This window comes from Vulpes vulpes, chromosome 16, assembly GCF_048418805.1.
Source record: "Vulpes vulpes isolate BD-2025 chromosome 16, VulVul3, whole genome shotgun sequence".
NCBI classification, from domain to species: domain Eukaryota; kingdom Metazoa; phylum Chordata; class Mammalia; order Carnivora; family Canidae; genus Vulpes; species Vulpes vulpes.
The window spans coordinates 71,554,292-71,570,988 of NC_132795.1; the positions used below are offsets into that span (position 1 = coordinate 71,554,292).

Below are 16,697 nucleotides of genomic sequence, written 5' to 3' on the forward strand. Positions count from 1 at the left end.
AGCATTGCAAGCCTCTTCTGCTTAGCACACTTCTTGGCAGGATTGCATTTCCCACTCTGAAGAGAAATGGCCCCAAAGGAGTACTATCCCAAGGCATTGTAAATTGGGAGTTTGGGACCAACAACCAACCTTTTCATTTGGAAATATTCCTTGCCCCAGGGCAGAGTTAAATCTGGGACTCCCACTCCACTCTTGGTGACTAGCTTATAGTGACTGAATTGTGGGACCCTGCTACCACCCTTTCTCCAGCACCCTTCCCAGGGATGATTCCAGCTGCCGGCACTGCCCTCAGGAAGGGCAGGAGACTGGGGTCCACAGTCTGTCTAGCCTCATATCTTAGTCAAAATGTGACTTCAAGCCAGTTGCTTCATCTCTCTGAGCTGGTTTCATTTGCAAAATAGTGGCGAAAAGATTTTAATGACCTACTATTATCTGAAGAACTGACGGCCTCTGGATACCTATACAAGTAATACTTCATGTTAGTTCCTCTTTACGGCCACTGGTGGTCCTGGATCATGCATCCTCTGGGACACATTCTTTAATGTCAAACTCTCCTTCCGAATTCTCTCAGGTCACCACCGTGCTATCAGTACCAGCAGGGCTTTGTGAGGCAGGGAGAGAAATGAGACATGAGAAGAGGGCCCTGCAAGGAAAGATGAGGGAGGCAGTATTTAATGTTCTAGCCCATTTAATGTTCTAGAGGTAAAATAGTTGGTAGAAGGTCTGGCAAGAGCTGACATCTTGTCACATCAGGAAATTAATAACCCACTGATGCACCCTTATTTGGGAACAATTATCTTTAATTCTAGACTCACAGAATCTAGAAGACCCCACTAGAAAATCCTAGGGGATCCCTGGGTGGCTCAGCGGTTTAGTGCCTGCCTTCGGCCCAGGGCGTGATCCTAGAGTCCCGGGATCGAGTCCCACGTCGGGCTCCCTGCATGAAGCCTGCTTCTCCCTCTGCCTGTGTCTCTGCCTCTGTGTGTGTGTGTGTGTGTGTGTGTGTGTCTCATGAATAAATAAATAAAATCTTAAAAAAAAAAAAAGAAAAACCTGGAATAAAAAAACTGCCGATTCAAATTAAAACACAAAACATTTCTTCACCTCCAGATCCTAATATAAAAGCAACCATGATGTCTAGAGAATCGTAAAATAATTACAGTCTTTATTCAGTCATTCTTTCACCAAACAGATGTTTATTGAGCAAGTACTTACCGTGTGCCAGGCACTGCCAAGCAATGAAGGTCTAGCGATGATCTAACAGATTCAGTCTGTGCCTGTGTGAAGCTCACAGTCTAGCTGAAGAGAATGACATAGACAGGAGACCACACACATCCATAATGACTGCCCGAGTGCCAAAAAGGAAATGCAGAGTTTTAGGGGCTCTTAACAACAAAGAGGCTTGACCTGCACATAAAAATCATTCCATATTTAAAGAAGCATTTGTACACACTCAACACATTTTATTTACTTCAGAGGGATCTATTTGAATTTCATAACCAAAGACAGTTGCTTTATGATTCATGGGTCTAGCACACAATAGGTGCTCTATAAATATCTGAATCTGCAGGGAATAAGATTTTTTAATTTTTCACAGATCAATAGTGTTCCCTTTAAAAACACATTTTAGGGGATCCCTGGGTGGCGCAGCGGTTTGGCGCCTGCCTTTGGCCCAGGGCGCAATCCTGGAGACCCGGGATCAAATCCCACGTCGGGCTCCCGGTGCATGGAGCCTGCTTCTCCCCCTGCCTGTGTCTCTGCCTCTCTCTCTCTCTCTCTGTGACTATCATAAATAAATAAAAATTTTTAAAAAATAAAATAAAAAATAAAATAAATAAAAACACATTTTAAATAATTTCTAGGGATCCCTGGGTGGTGCAGCGGTTCGGCGCCTGCCTTTGGCCCAGGGCGCGATCCTGGAGACCCGGGATCGAATCCCACATCGGGCTCCCGGTGCATGGAGCCTGCTTCTCCCTCTGCCTGTGTCTCTGCCCCTCTCTCTCTCTCTCTCTGTAACTATCATAAATAAATAATAATAATAAAAAAATTTTAAATAAATAAATAAATAATTTCTATTTATTCCCTTTGCCTTTTCCTATTCTTAACAGACAGCTAATGAGAATCAGTCCATTTGTGACCTGAATGACTTTTCTTTTGCAAGGGAGTATAACTCAGCAGTTCTGAAAGCTTGGTTTCTGGATCAGCATCACCTGGAACTTGCTAGAAATGTGATGTTCTCAGGCCGCACTCCATACCTACTAAACTCAACTCTGGAGGGGTGGGGGTCCAGCCATCTATGTGTTGACAGACCACCACCACCACCACCACCACCACCACTACCAACCCCGCAATGATTCTGATGCAGAATTCACCTTGGAGAGCCATAGGTCTGACCAACTGGGAAAAAGTAGGAGCTTGAGTCTCAGGCCCGAGGCATCACCCACAATAGCTATTTTAACTTGGGCAAGTTACTTAAACTCAGCTAACCTCAGTTTCTGGACCCATGACAGTGAGCAACTGAGAACTTCCCTTTCAATACCGTTATAAGAATGGCATTTGACAACACGTGTAAAAGCCCTCAGCACAAGAACTGGAACACATGTATTTCCTTGTTCATTATGTAGACAAAAGAAATCATCAGTCCTAACAGAACAATGGGTTGGTCTTTCAGCCAGGTGGCCAGTTTTTAAAAGAGTGGTATGTTATTTTGTTTAGAAAGCTGCTCACAACAATTCCGAAAACGTTCTCCACAAGTCACGGCCACAAACAGAGCCATGGTCTCCAGGTTCCAACGGCCACAGGGATTGCAAGAGGCAGAAACTTGTCTTCGATGATATGTGAGTGTGGACTCTTTGTTGATATGGTGAGGGTCATGGTAAAACAGAAACTCCTTGGGTAGAAGGTTTTTATATGCATGACTTGGTTAGGGTAAGTGTTGCCTTCTCAAAGGGAACTGGAGCTTAACTTTGAATGCACCCCTGAGTCCTAGTGGGCTTTTTGAATGGCTACAACAGCCAGAGCTACTGGGGTTGCGTCCAGGATGTCAGGAAGCTAAGGCAAGTGGCATCTGTGAGTCTTAACATTTCTGAGCACCTGCATTTTGGACTGTTGGCAGTTGTATGCAACCAGAAAGAGAAACATTCTTGGTTTTGTAAATTATAACAGGCAAAGGATAATAGCGACTCACTCCGGGCTTGTTTTCTTCTAAAATGCTATATTCTTTATAATAGTATAAACAGTACTTACACAGGAAAAAAATATCCTATCATCCTTCTAGGAGAAGTGATAAAATGATACTTAAAATTACTTAGGCTCCTAGGGGAAAAAAAATAAATGTCAAGGACAAGCCTAGAAGACAGAGATATGGTTTCAAGAGTTTGGCTTGAATCCTGTTTTCAATGATAACTGTTTAACAAGCATCCAGTGCAGGGGGTGAAACAGTGCCCAGCACGGAGCATCCTGTCCTCCACTCGCTTATATGAGGGGACAGACTATAAATCACTAACCCCACCCAAAATTGGAAAAATAAAAGGTGCCAAATGTCTTCGAGTTCCAACTCCCTTATCAGGAAAAATGAGTCATGACACCTCTCTTCCAGAGGCTCTCCTAAGACCCAGTTAGTTGAGGTCTCATGAGGGAGACCATCTGTGCAGAAGTGATGACTATTTCATCCTCATATTCTACCCATCCTCTTCTCCAGCCCTGACTTCACCCAGGGTATAGACATGCTCTATTTATTCACCCCATAGACTTCTCTGAGAAATGAGAGGACTAAGTTGTAGTCCTTAATTTACACTTGGACTTCAGTGAGCTAATTAAGGGCACAGAATTTGGGAGTTGAAAGCCAAATCCACACTTTTGGTTTGTTCCACTTACTGAACATATTCCAAGATAATTGGATTTATGAAAGTTTAAGGGTGGCCCAAGAGGGCATGTATTTTTCTCTTCTTCCCATGGTGGCTGCAGCTGCACTCAGCCCCATCACAGTCTCCTCCTGGCCCTCACCACCTCCCCTCTCCTCGGTTTCTCCACTGCCCTAAGCATGCAGCAAGGGAAGTGGTCATTAATCCCCGGAGTGGGTGCATGTAGTGGGAGGACAGTCCCTCGGTCAACTACATATATAATTAGGTTTCGTAGTATAAATTGTTCGTGTGAGCTCTAGCTCTAGCCATTTGTAAAAACCGGAGATTAGAATTGTGTCTGATGACAACATGGCAATTTACATTCAGAAGTCATAATCTAACAACATGATCAAACACAACGTGCATTAGACTCTGAGGTGCTTAACACATCCAACATTTCCAGCAGGTATTGTTGTTAAGGGCATGGTATTTTAATACACGTACAATGGTACCACATGTATTGATACAATGATATTAAGCACACATATAGAACATTTAAATGTAAGGAATTTTCCAATATATGGACCAAAAAGCTAAGTCAGAAACAGCAACAACTAAATGGCCGTACTTCGATCTGCAGTTTCTTGGACCATTTACAAGAGGAAATGTTTCTCAATCTGCCAGGGCTATTGCTAATATAATTTTTTCAGTATCTGTGTCAACGAAAAAGCTGTTATCATTCGTTCTTCCCATTAACAATATGTATAATTTTTCTGGCTGACAGCTACAATAAAACTGTTTCTCTTTTTACCGTTATAGATATAATATAATAAAGAAGCACTCTTACATATACCTCATATGGAGAGAGAGATGTCATGTTCCAATTGCCATGTGTCCCAATTGACTTGAAATCCATAACAGTAAAATAAACATGCAACTCAAACAGCCACTCAACCACTGAACTAAGAAAGTCTTGGGAAGATCCTTGAAGCTTGAAAAGCCAAACCAGGCATTATTTCTTCCTTAAAACAATAAAAATCCATGTCCCTTAAGAGATCACAGGAGGAAAGCCACCTAAACTTATACAGAATGTCTCCCAGGTCCAGTTGGTATGTGCTGGCACACTGGCTGGAGCTAGGATATGCAATTAATTAATCCTCAGTTATTAATGCGGGGCCTGGGGAGGTACATGAGTGGCTTCCCCAGTGTGCCTGGGGACCACAAAACTTCAGTCTGCTCCTGCTCTGCTCTGCTCTGCTCTGCACCAACCTCCCCACCAGCAGCCTCTGTTGACAGACAAGGACCTGGCTCCTGTCACTTTCCTTGACTTCTCACTTGTCAACAAGCTGTGAAACAACCAGAGAGGGCACCAGTAGAAAAGAAAGAAAGTGCTAGAAAAATAGCCCAGGAGTAATTTAGAGTTGATGGAAATCCAGTTACAGTGATCCAAAAAGGAACAGATGCCACCCTGCCATTTAATTTTTAAAGCCGCATCATGTAGCTTTTAGGAAAAAAGTAAACTCATCCTTTTGTATATAAATACTGGTTAATGGTTGAATAAACATGCAATTCAGACAACAGCTGAATTCAGTGGGTGCTTAATAACAAGTGCTGAATGAACACAGCTGAATTAGAATAACATTCCCAGGAGAGTAATGCCTGCAATTTACTCCCCCACGAATATAAGGAATCTCCATGCAGGTAGATTTAAATTCATGGACTTCTAAGCCCCTTTTCCTATGTTACTTACCAATTAAACAGGCACCAGTTTGTGTCTTCAGGATGCAGATGGGACTGAACGAAATAACACTTATTTATAAAAACGTGATCCAGGTCAACTTGTTCTGCAGAATTTGCAGGCTCAGATTGGCAGCAGTGTGACTGCACCTCCTCCCCGACATTTAGCCATGCTCGACATTCACTACTTGACAGCCACGGTTTTAAGGTGAAACTGGTGTGATTGCCAAACTTTTGTTAAAAAAAAAAAATCTGTAAGAATTTATGTCAATGAGTGACAGCACTTGATTCAACTCAAAGTCTAGAAACTGATCTTATTAGTGCGAAGCCACGAGCTGTAAATTACTTTGTGTCATAATTAGTGACAGGGGAGTTCTTGGCCTGGGAAAATTGAGAGAGAACAACTGTGTCATGAAGGCCTCAGTACAGAAGTCCTGAGCCGAGCTAAGTGGTGAAATGCTTGGCTGAGAAATCAAGTCTCCTTTCCCACCAGCCATATTGCTGGTTTGGGAAGCCAGCGAATCCTGAGTGCCAGAACTGCCTGCTGCTCCCAGAAGGATGCACTGTCTCCTGCCCATATTTCACAAGGAAGAGTTGGTCACGATCATCACATTCAGCAAAACCACCAAACGTTCCATCTGTCCCCGTGGCACTAGTAACCAGAGCCCAGCTACTTTAAACCTCCCAACATTGAGAAGACTCCCTCGGGGCACCTGAGTGGCTCAATGTTGAGCATCTGCCTTCGGCTCAGGGTGTGATCCTGGGGTCCTGGGATCCAGTCCGCATCAGGCTCCCTATGGGGAGCCTGCTTGTCCCTCTGCATATGTCTCTGCCTCTCTCTCCATGTCTCTCATGAATACATAAATAAAATCTTTATTAAAAAAAAAAAAAAAAAAGACTCCCTCAGCTACACGGCGCTGAAGGCCATGGTGTGTGTAATGTGGCTCGGCCGGGAAGGAAGAAGGATTTGGCATTTGTGATGTAATTATGCTCCACAATGTCATAGCTAAAAGGATTTAATCTTATAGAGGACGGGAAGAGTCTAGTACGTTAAAGGTCAGATCTCTTGTGTTGATTTAGTCAAAGGACACCAACTGAAATCCTCGAGTAGGTGATAGTACATGGCACAAGGTGCTCCCACGGAGAGCGTGCTGTGGCCATTGGTTTTTCTCCTGAGGGTCTCATTTTCCCCACCTTTCCTGGTAAACCATAAGCACTTATGTTCTTTACATAGGATTTTCCCTTTTAAGAGATCCCAGTCCCTCAGCCAAGTTATTTTGTTCTAACTAAAACAGAGAGACAGACAGACTAGGCTTGAGGCCATGGGGAGTAGTGGAAGACAAGGTCTTTCAGACCTCCCTAGTGGAAATCTTACTTTTCTGATCATTTGTAAAATGTTTTATTTGAAATATCACACCCAGAGAAGAACAACAATCAAACTGATGAGTTTCTATTTCAAGAGAAATTTGCTTGTGACTGAATGACAAAAACCTGCCACACTTAGCCTGTGTGTCCTAGAAAACACGCTGTTCTCTGTCACAACCATGAGAGAAGCAGTTGCACACAAGGGCCCATGGCCTGTACGAGACATGATGAGTGGTCACTTGTGATTCTGAGAAGCCAGGTTCTTGAGATTCTGGGGTCCCCGCCAGCATCAAGCTAATGGAAACAAAAACAGCTGCTTAAATGCAGTCTGCCTACCTCCTTCAAGAAGCAGTCATAAGGCCAACACCAGCACGCCAGCGACCCTGACTCTGAAGTGGATTAAAAAGAATTACAGGTTCTCCCGCTGTCTGAGGGTAGAGCGTTCCTATGAAACCATTTGTAAGTCAAAATTGTGTAAAGCGAAGAGCATCCCGGCTTTCCAACATATCACTTTGCACTACATTTTTAAGAAAGACCTCCATCGGCACAGTAAGGCTTTTTTCAGAAGAGTGAAAATCCTCTCCAGGTTAGCAAAAACCATTCTAGGTCTTTCGTAAAAGCAAAGCGGCATACCTCGAACTTTCAGAAAGCAGGGGGGTGCCTGTATTTAACTCATCATGCTTCCTTCTTTGTGAAGAGAGTACCTCAAAGCTGAGGGACACAGTAACACCCATGGGCTTATCAGATGACAAGCTGACAGGATATGGGATGATGAGTTCATTTGGTATGCAGTTGCCTACTTGTCTGATTTGGACTTCAACTTCCCTAAGAAAATTATCCAGATTTCTGCTGTGCCAAGGAACCTGTTTGTTCAAACACATTGAGCTCCCATCCCTGCCAGTTTTCACAAAACAGGCGGCTCTGCTGGGGAAGGGGGGGGGGGCACATTTCACTGAGGTAGGAATTACAGAAAGAGGCTGCCAGCCTCTCCATGGGAGACCATTCAACTCGATCCCAGCCACGGAGCAGAACAAAAAGCAAGGTTGCTTTAATACTCCTCTGCCAGAAGAAATATCGGGGTAGCTCAAACCCTGTGGCTGCTCAGAACTAAGGCTGCGTGTTTAGGTGGGGCAGTGGGAGGGTGAGGAGAAGAAAGAAAACATTCTATTTGGATCAAGTGTTCAGATGTTTTTTCTTTGCTGTTGTTACAGAGAGCTCTTACAACAAAGATACACATGGCTAAGCCTTGGCTTTTAAAAAGATCACTCACGAGCCCCATTTCCGAAGCACCCAAGATACACAGTTAGTTACATGTATGATGTTTAATTGAACTTGTATTAGGTTTATTCATGTATCGTCATAAAATTACCATCACTGTGAAAAAACAATATGAGGAATGTTATTATCTAAATGAAAAATGAAGACCTTAGGCTTTTCATGTAAAAAAAAAAAATTAGATTAGATCACAAGTCTGTTTGAACACCGAAATAATTAGATTTTATTGTAGTACCTTGGCCAAGTCACAGTGTGTAACTGCCACAGTAGCGACAACAGTTCTGCATTCCTCCTGACTTGTACATTGCTGTCAGAGTGATGCCTTCATGATAGCATGCATCCACTGTGCTGCTGGCTAGTCTTCAGTGGCGTCCAGTTGGCCCCATTGCCTGAGTGATGTTCTGATCTAGGAGCGTGGCACTAGAAATCACCTGAAAGGAGAAAATGAGCCAATCATCAGGCAATCTGCAGTGACTCAGTATAGTGAGCCCTCCATTACATGCGAATATGAGAATTCTAACTAATGTGTTTGTAAATGGCCTCCGGATGGTACATTTTTTCCTGTCATCTCAGGTTAGTGTCAGCTGCTATGATACAGTCAGAAAATTAGATGTGTTACTTACCCCCGTACAGTATTTTGAGAGTTTGTAACTCAACCTCCATATCAAATTTTAAAAATACATTTACATGCTGTAGATGAAAACAATGTTGAGGGTGTTACACTATAAGCTGGCAAATTGAATTTAAACCAAAAAATTAAAAATTAAAAATATTAATCAGAAATTAAATAAAAATTGTTTAAAAATAAAACAATGTTGATCAAGAAACATATATGAGGAATTAGACACTGCCATCCCTAACGGTAACTTAGAAGGCTAGTTAAAACTCAGATGCCATAGCTGATTGCCAGGAGAATCCTTTCATGAAAACGAATGCATTTGAAATGATGATCTGTTAGTGACAAGGTCTACAGAACCGGGCAAGAAAAAATTGACCAAACTCATATACTAGAGTGTGGAGTGGATAATGATGTGGAGAATTTCAAGTTGCCATGGAGACGTTCTCTGGCTTATTGGCTGTGATGCTGCACCCCATCCGACGCCACCACTCTCTTCTAAGCTCAAAATGAATTCAGTGCTATTCAAGGGGGGTTCATATACCTTCTACCATGTGCCTAAAACCATAGGGTGGGGATGATCAAAGATGTCCATGGCATATTCCCTGCTGGAAATGTACCAGCTACAGAGCTGTCCACGTGCAAGGATGGTAGCCCTAGAGCTCAGAAGATAATTAAATGCCTAGAAGTATAGTGTAAAGAAGAAGGTGCATCGAGGAAGGACAGGGGTAAGTGTGGACCAGAGTTCACAAGCAAGGCCCCACAGCATAAGAATGTGAGGGAGAGGTAACATTTGGCTCATAGAAGGCATTCACTGTATGTGCAGTGAGCAGGGTGTTCCAGGTGAGAGGAAAGGGAGGAGCAGAGAGGTTCTAAGTCAGAGATGGCATGTGAACAACACAGTGAGGAAGCCACCCCAGGCTGTGGTTCAGAGCCTTGGTGACTAACTGATACCAATAAGGAGGCTAGGCAAGATCACTGGGGGCCTGAACTGAGATTTGATCCTGTGGGATCTGGAGATTGATTTTAGGCCTGTAAGTAGGATGGTGACATAACGAAAGCCATGTTTTACGAACACTGGTCAAGGGTTAAAGCTCAGGACAGGTTGGAGCAGAGCAAAACGAGAAACCAAGAAAGGTGATGAAAGCCTAGGTTTGGGTAGTGGATGTGCTAACCAAGAAAAGAAAGGATGTTTACAAGGAGGATGCACTCACAGCATCTGATAACAGGGAAGAGGAATGGATGAAGATACTGGAACTCCTCTCCTGAGCAGATAGGCTCTGGGAACTCCTCTGAAGCTCAGGAGTCAGGTCTGGGTCTGGACCAGAGGTAGAATCTGGTATTCTATGCTGGGACATTCAGCAAAAAGATGAACAAAAAATAATCTAAAGGATTTTTAGGGCAATGAAACTCTGCTCTATGATACTGTAATGGTAGATAAATGTCAATATACATTTGTTAAACCTTACAGAATATACAACACCAGAAGTGAACCCTAATGTAACTCTGGATTTGGGGTGATAATGATGTGTCAGTGTAGGTTCACCAGTTGTAACAAATGTGCCAATCTGGTGAGGGATGTTAAGGTATGTAAGGGAGGCTGGGGAGAGAGGGGCAGGAGGTATATGACAACTCTCTAAACTCTCTATACCTGCCATTCAATTTTGTTGTGAACCTAAGACTGCTCTGAAAAATAAAATCCATTAAAAAACAAAGACAGTAACAATAAAAATGTAAACCGTCAGACTTGGAATCCAAGACCAATATCCAAAAAGTGTTCAAAGGTCAATGTGTGGACAAAGAAGGGAATACCATATGCAAAGGCACCCAAAACCCATTCAAATGGAAGATGTGTGAACATCTAGGAAATGACCTAGAGGAAGCAGAGCCAGTAGGAGCAAGGCCTTCCTCTAAAGGAAACCTCAGGTCCCACCTGCCACAAAGACCTACAGAGATGAATGGAAGGTTTCAGGCCGGAGTGGCAGTAAGAATGATAGAGGGATGATGAACCAAAGATGGGGAGTTTAATATTACGCATTAAGGAAATTCTGCAGCTATGTTCCTTATCTCCTTGTTGGAAAAGTAAAATATTCTCAGCACATTACCACAGGAATACAATATTTTAGGGGGAAATTCAAAGACAGAAAACCAAGGTCTTTTTCTTGCCTCCATGATTTATACTCGAAACTAATTATTTGTTATGCTCCTGGTTTGTTTATTTGCTTGATTGATTAAAACCATTAAAATGAGGATAGAAGTTTGGGACTGCAATGTCATTATCATGGTACACATGGTTTTTCCAAGCATTTTGACCTCTTTGGATAAAAGGATGCTCTGACCCCTAATATTGAAGTAAGGAAAAAGACCCATTAGAATCTGAAAGAAGAGAGTTCAGAATAAGTGAGTCACAATAGGTGAGTCAGTCCGTGATTAACATCACTTCTTACATCTTAACTCATTGGAGGAGTCCTGGCTTATATTGGATATTCATGAATAGATCAAGTTTATTGATTACATAAAGACCCATAATATAAAAAGCTTGGGCTAATGATATCTACGGTATGTAGATTTTTAAAAATCTATCAGACTAAGCATTTAAAGGTACTGTCTGCTGAGTAGCTTTGCGTAACTTGGGGTCATTACACACACTCAGATTGGTCTCTGTATGAATTACTTTCATCTCCCAGCAGAGTTAGTGCTGGCAGGGGCTATTGTTTCAATAATGCACATGTCTGCTGTTAATGTTTACCAGCCAGCTAATCAGAACTCTGGAGAATACATGCTACTTTGAATTGTTACAAGGTAGACATCACTTTACAATTAACTTCATTATAATTGGAATATAATGATACAGTATTACCTCTTTTCATGTTGCACTGTGAAGCCTTAAAATAATTATATATAGATAGATACAACTATAGGTGCCATTTATGCATATAAACGACATGTACTTTCCTAAGAATACATAAGTGTACTCACCCATACATATCTATACAGTTATTATGAGGTATATTTATGATCTTTACGGTAAAAAGGAATTATTGTATACAAATTTCATGTAAAATAAGGTTTTTTTGTTTCCTCAGCCATGCAATAAGAAATCTAATTCACAAATTAACCACTGGGGAACCCAATTAAAATCATTGTAGATGTAGACTATCTGCAGATATTGAGTGTGTTTTGAATAGCTAATGTAAGAGAAAAGGAATTATGATATTTTACAGATAGGCAGTAATTTGGGAATGTAAAAATGCTTGATTCCATATTAAACCGACTTTGAAAACTGTGATTCAAGTTTGAGCAAAAGGGAAGAATATTTTCCAAAGATCCTGCACTTACACAATAATGACATTTAATATTCTCTCCTGTAGGCCACGCAGTGCAGACTATTTTATGCAAGAAGCTAAACGGATGAAGCATAAAGCAGATGCAATGGTAAGACCCTTTTCTTTCCAGATATGTTCCTCCAAATTATGTTTGTACTGCAGCTTCATCACTGGGGCAATATAGCTGGGGTAATTATAAAATCTATTACAAGGATGGCTGGGTCTGTTAAATGGAGAAATGTTTATATAATCAAGTGCTCATAGCCCAATAAATTATGACTTCAACCAATAATGTCTGACTGGGAGAAAGTCCCGGATAAATGAATATTTCAATTTAGTTCTAAGGTCTGAATAGTAACTAGAGGCAATGGAGTCAGTGGGTGGTAGTATTTTGTTCCTTTAAAAAAAAAAAATCTAGGTTTGCATTTTTCTTTCTTGTTAGCCTGGCCAACCCTTGGCTTGGTCCCAGGATCAAGTCCTTTTTCAAAAAGACTCATGTTCTGCCTGTGTATCTGCCAAAATTAATACTTCCTCTGAAACTGTACAACACAGAAACTATTATGCAGCTCATAAGACCCAAAAGTCACCATGATTTGATGTTTTGAAAAATAATAATAATAACTTTTCTTACTTGGAAAATCTCCTGTTTTGGAAAGCTTGACTCTTCCAAGCAAGAAATAGAAAACTTCTGGTTTTTTCTAAAGGAGATAACATGATTGTTCCATCTTAAGATCTCATCCAAAGAGACTCTTCCTACCTAGTAATTTCTGTTCTGTTCCTCTCCAGCATTCCTGAGCTGAGGGTGCCAGAGATGAATAAGGCATTTCAAATGACCTTCAGGGTAGTATTCTAGGGCTGAAGGTACTCAGATCATAGCATACCCCTCTCCCAGTGCTACCAGTGTTGCCCATCAGACAACACTTATTTGTATAAAGATCTCTGCCTCGGTACACCAGTGTGCAGGGGGAAATAAACAGAGTTATCAGAAAATAGACAAGGGAAATGGAAGGTATGGTTCTTGTCCTTACCACCCCACAGTCTGATGGAAAGCTCTGGTCACCCAAAAAAGCTGATGCCATAGTCACTATTGGAAAAGAACACCATATTTTAAAGCAGAATGAAAATTTCTGCCTGGATCATCCAAGGCTTTCCAAGGATTGTTCCTTCGGTGTCAGGTTACCAGAAGCTGACCTTTCCTATCAACATGCTGCAGCAGCCAGGCTGGTGCTTTCCTGGTCTCCGAGCACACATCACTCGTGCCAGCCGGTGGGCCTGTGCCGCAGCAGAGCCTCACGCACACACACTCACAGCTACTCACACCTTCAGCTTCCTCCCCAAATCCAGCCAAATTATACCATTCCTTCCCATTCTCATTTTCAGGTCTCCTCCCTGAGGCCTCCCCAGCCAATCTGCAGCCCCATGACTTACTCCCTTCCTACCATCTCTTAGCATTGGACTCTTGGCTTTGTATTCTGTTAATCACTGACTGCCTTGCACTTTGAACTATCTTGTGGGTGCACATTTTCTCTCTCTAGGTGCATTCTGTGTTCCTGGAAGGAGTTTCATGTCTCAAATGCGTACTGCACAGAACTAGGTGCTGTAGAAAATACTTCTTGAATGAAGTGACCTCCTTGATCTGAAAGCGCTGTCAAGAAATATCTCTCTATAGCCTATTAGGGTTATAAACTGTTTAAAAACTTGATTTGCTAGGGCACCTGGGTGGCTCAGTCAGTTAAGTGTCTGCCTTTGGCTCAGGTCATGATCTCAGGTCCTGGGATTGAGCCCTGCATTGGGCTCCCTGCTCAGTGGGGAGCCTACTTCTTCCCCTCCCTCTGCCACTCCTCCTGCTTGTGCTCTCTTTCTCTCTCTCTGTCAAATAAACAAATAAAATCTTTTTTAAAAATTTTAAAACTTGATTTGCCAAAGAGAGTTTTGCTCTACATTGACGTTTTCTAAGGTATCCATTATGAATGAAAATTGTTTTCAGAGGCAGGACCTAGATCAGTAGTCTTTGTGTAATTCTCTTTTGGTTGATGAATGAATATGTGAAAACCGGGAAGATGATACGATCCAAATTTAGAATATGTAATTATCACAGAGAGTAACAATATATGGTTGCCTTGATGTGTGAGTTCAGATTTATGAGAGTCTAAAAATATGAAGCCAATTCTCAGTTATCCTCACTGACATGGGGGGAAATTAACATAAATTTAGACAACTTGAGATAATCCTCCCAAATCATTTTTTATTTAGCATAGCATGGAGGAAAAAGGAGGGAAGCTGCCAAGCAATTAGGGGTTAGGAAGAAAAAGAAATTAGAGCAACCATGTAGTTCTGACCAATTCTGATTGGCAGCTATTGTATGGCTTTGGTACATTTCTGTATGTAACTGTTCACTCACTTTGAACCAGTAGCAATTTGCGAAAATAACTAGAGAAGGAAGCATCCTGTTTCTTTCTTCTCTCAGCTTCAGTCACAGGATTTGGGGACTCAAATGTCAGGTTTCTCAAATAAAGCATATAAACTATGTAACAATGCCATTTAAAGAACTATACTTAAGAAAGACACTGTATTAACTCTGTTGATCAGGTGGAAAAGTTTGGAAAGGCTTTGAACTATGCTGAAGCAGCTTTGTCATTTATTGAGTGTGGAAATGCAATGGAACAAGGCCCAATGGAATCCAAATCTCCTTATACAATGTATTCGGAAACAGTAGAGCTCATCAGGTAAGCACTGTGTCTTGTTGGGGAAGTGGAGGGGATGAGGATGTATGTCAGCTACCAAGAACTCCTGTTCATTCCCACAAGGAAGAATGTAAGGTTTTGCAAGGCACTTTCACACACCCTGCCTCCTTTGCTCTCTTTATGACTGAGCAGGAGAGCTCCTCTCACCCCTGATTGCTGGAGAAAGGAAGCTGAGTCCAAGTGAAATGTGACATGCCTACATCACCCAGCTGGGAAGTGGCAGATTTTGAACTAATTTCACCTTTATGCTGTTTTTTAAAAAATATGATTCAGTTTAGTATAATAAAAATCCTAACTCCATCAGTAAATGATTCAGGAGTATTTGATGAGAGGAAAGAACATTCAGGGGGATTTTAGGAAAGGAAATTCTCTCCTATGAGATGCTGTCTCAACAGGTACTGATGTTTTATTCTTAGACCTGACTGGGAGCACCATCCCCCACCTGGGTTGAGACATGTAATGTGAGTAGAAGTAGAGTTTCTGACATGCCCACATCAAGGAGTTGGATGGGAGACTCTTGTCTTCCATCACAGAGACCCAGAAAGGCACATCTTTAATGCCTTTTTAATGAACCATTAAGGGAATCTCATCCATGAACCATACTGAGAACCTTGTCATATAGTTTATGTCTCTAGTTAGTTCAACTGCTTGAGATAATATATAATACCCATATGTGAAATTATTCTTCCCCAAAACTAACTTTAAGAGACTTTCCTAATTCTGGAATTCTTTGCAACCTAAGATTAAATGTTTTAGCATGCCCCGTCAGTCCAGATGGAAGATTTCTAGTCATCTTCGGTTATAACCTTTTTGATCTTTATTGGCCCAAAGATACAATGAGGTATTTTATACCACTCTCCTTCAGTAAGTAATTTCTAGCCTTTGAAACTGTCACCCCAGCATCAGAGAATACATCATCTTTAAAAAGTACCTCTTAAGAATGTTTTGAAAGTCAACACTGCCCAGTCATTTTTCTTATTAAAATATCCCTACTATATCCGTGTATTATTGGATTCCTTCATACTGTTTTCTCACATTGTATGCTATTTTTGTCAGCGAACAACAGAAATCACCATAGTAAAATACTTAAAATTACTCTAAGAGATCCTAGATTCTCCCATTCCTTCCTCAGAGTAAGGCACAGACTGAGGGACCCACAGACGGGTAAGAAAATGGTGACCCTCCATAGGCACACAAAAGAAGTGATGTGTCCTAGAATTCTCCAACACAGAGAAGTTGAGGGGAGGGGTTCTGATTTATTTATTGATGTATCCTTAATCCCCAGGATAGTTCCTGGAACATGATACGTGCTCAATAAATATTTGAATGAACAAATAAGTCAGAGGTCTTATGGCAAACTGGAGTGGGCCTGGCCCCCTTTAAGGCATTCAAATTTTAAAAGACAAATAAGCAAACAACAATGAAAGCCTGATGCCAGTCAAATACACCTGGAGGTGCTGATGTGCTACACCTGCTCTTCACCAGAGTTAGGACTCAAATGTATTCACTAATGCAAGTATCATTGCATGATGGAGAACACAATCTATCTTCTAGATAATTCAGACTGAATAGAATCCCTTAAACTACTAAGAAAACTAAGACAAAAGAAATTATTTTATCCGAATTAGAAAATAGCATTAATTCACCACATAAATCTAGGCATGTTGCCTGCCAGACTTAAGACTCTCCTCCCCCACTGACAGTGGGGGCTGAGAGCACTGGCAAGGGGGAATCTCACCATGACTGTCCAGCTCAGGATGCCCTCTTTGTCACCATAGGCAGGAGAATTCCT

The 16,697-nt window shown here is 41.7% G+C and overlaps 1 protein-coding gene across 6 annotated transcripts in view; it reads left to right on the forward strand.

Moving 5' to 3' along the window:
• AFF3 (ALF transcription elongation factor 3) overlaps positions 1–16,697 on the forward strand; it is a 522,770-nt gene that overhangs the window by 491,285 nt on the left and 14,788 nt on the right. For all 6 annotated transcript variants that reach the window (XM_072743000.1, XM_072743001.1, XM_072743002.1 and 3 more), the window contains 3 exons: positions 2,716–2,837; positions 12,207–12,270; positions 14,751–14,887. In XM_072743000.1, the coding sequence (XP_072599101.1) occupies positions 2,716–2,837; positions 12,207–12,270; positions 14,751–14,887 (323 nt within the window). The remainder of the gene's footprint in view (positions 1–2,715; positions 2,838–12,206; positions 12,271–14,750; positions 14,888–16,697) is intronic.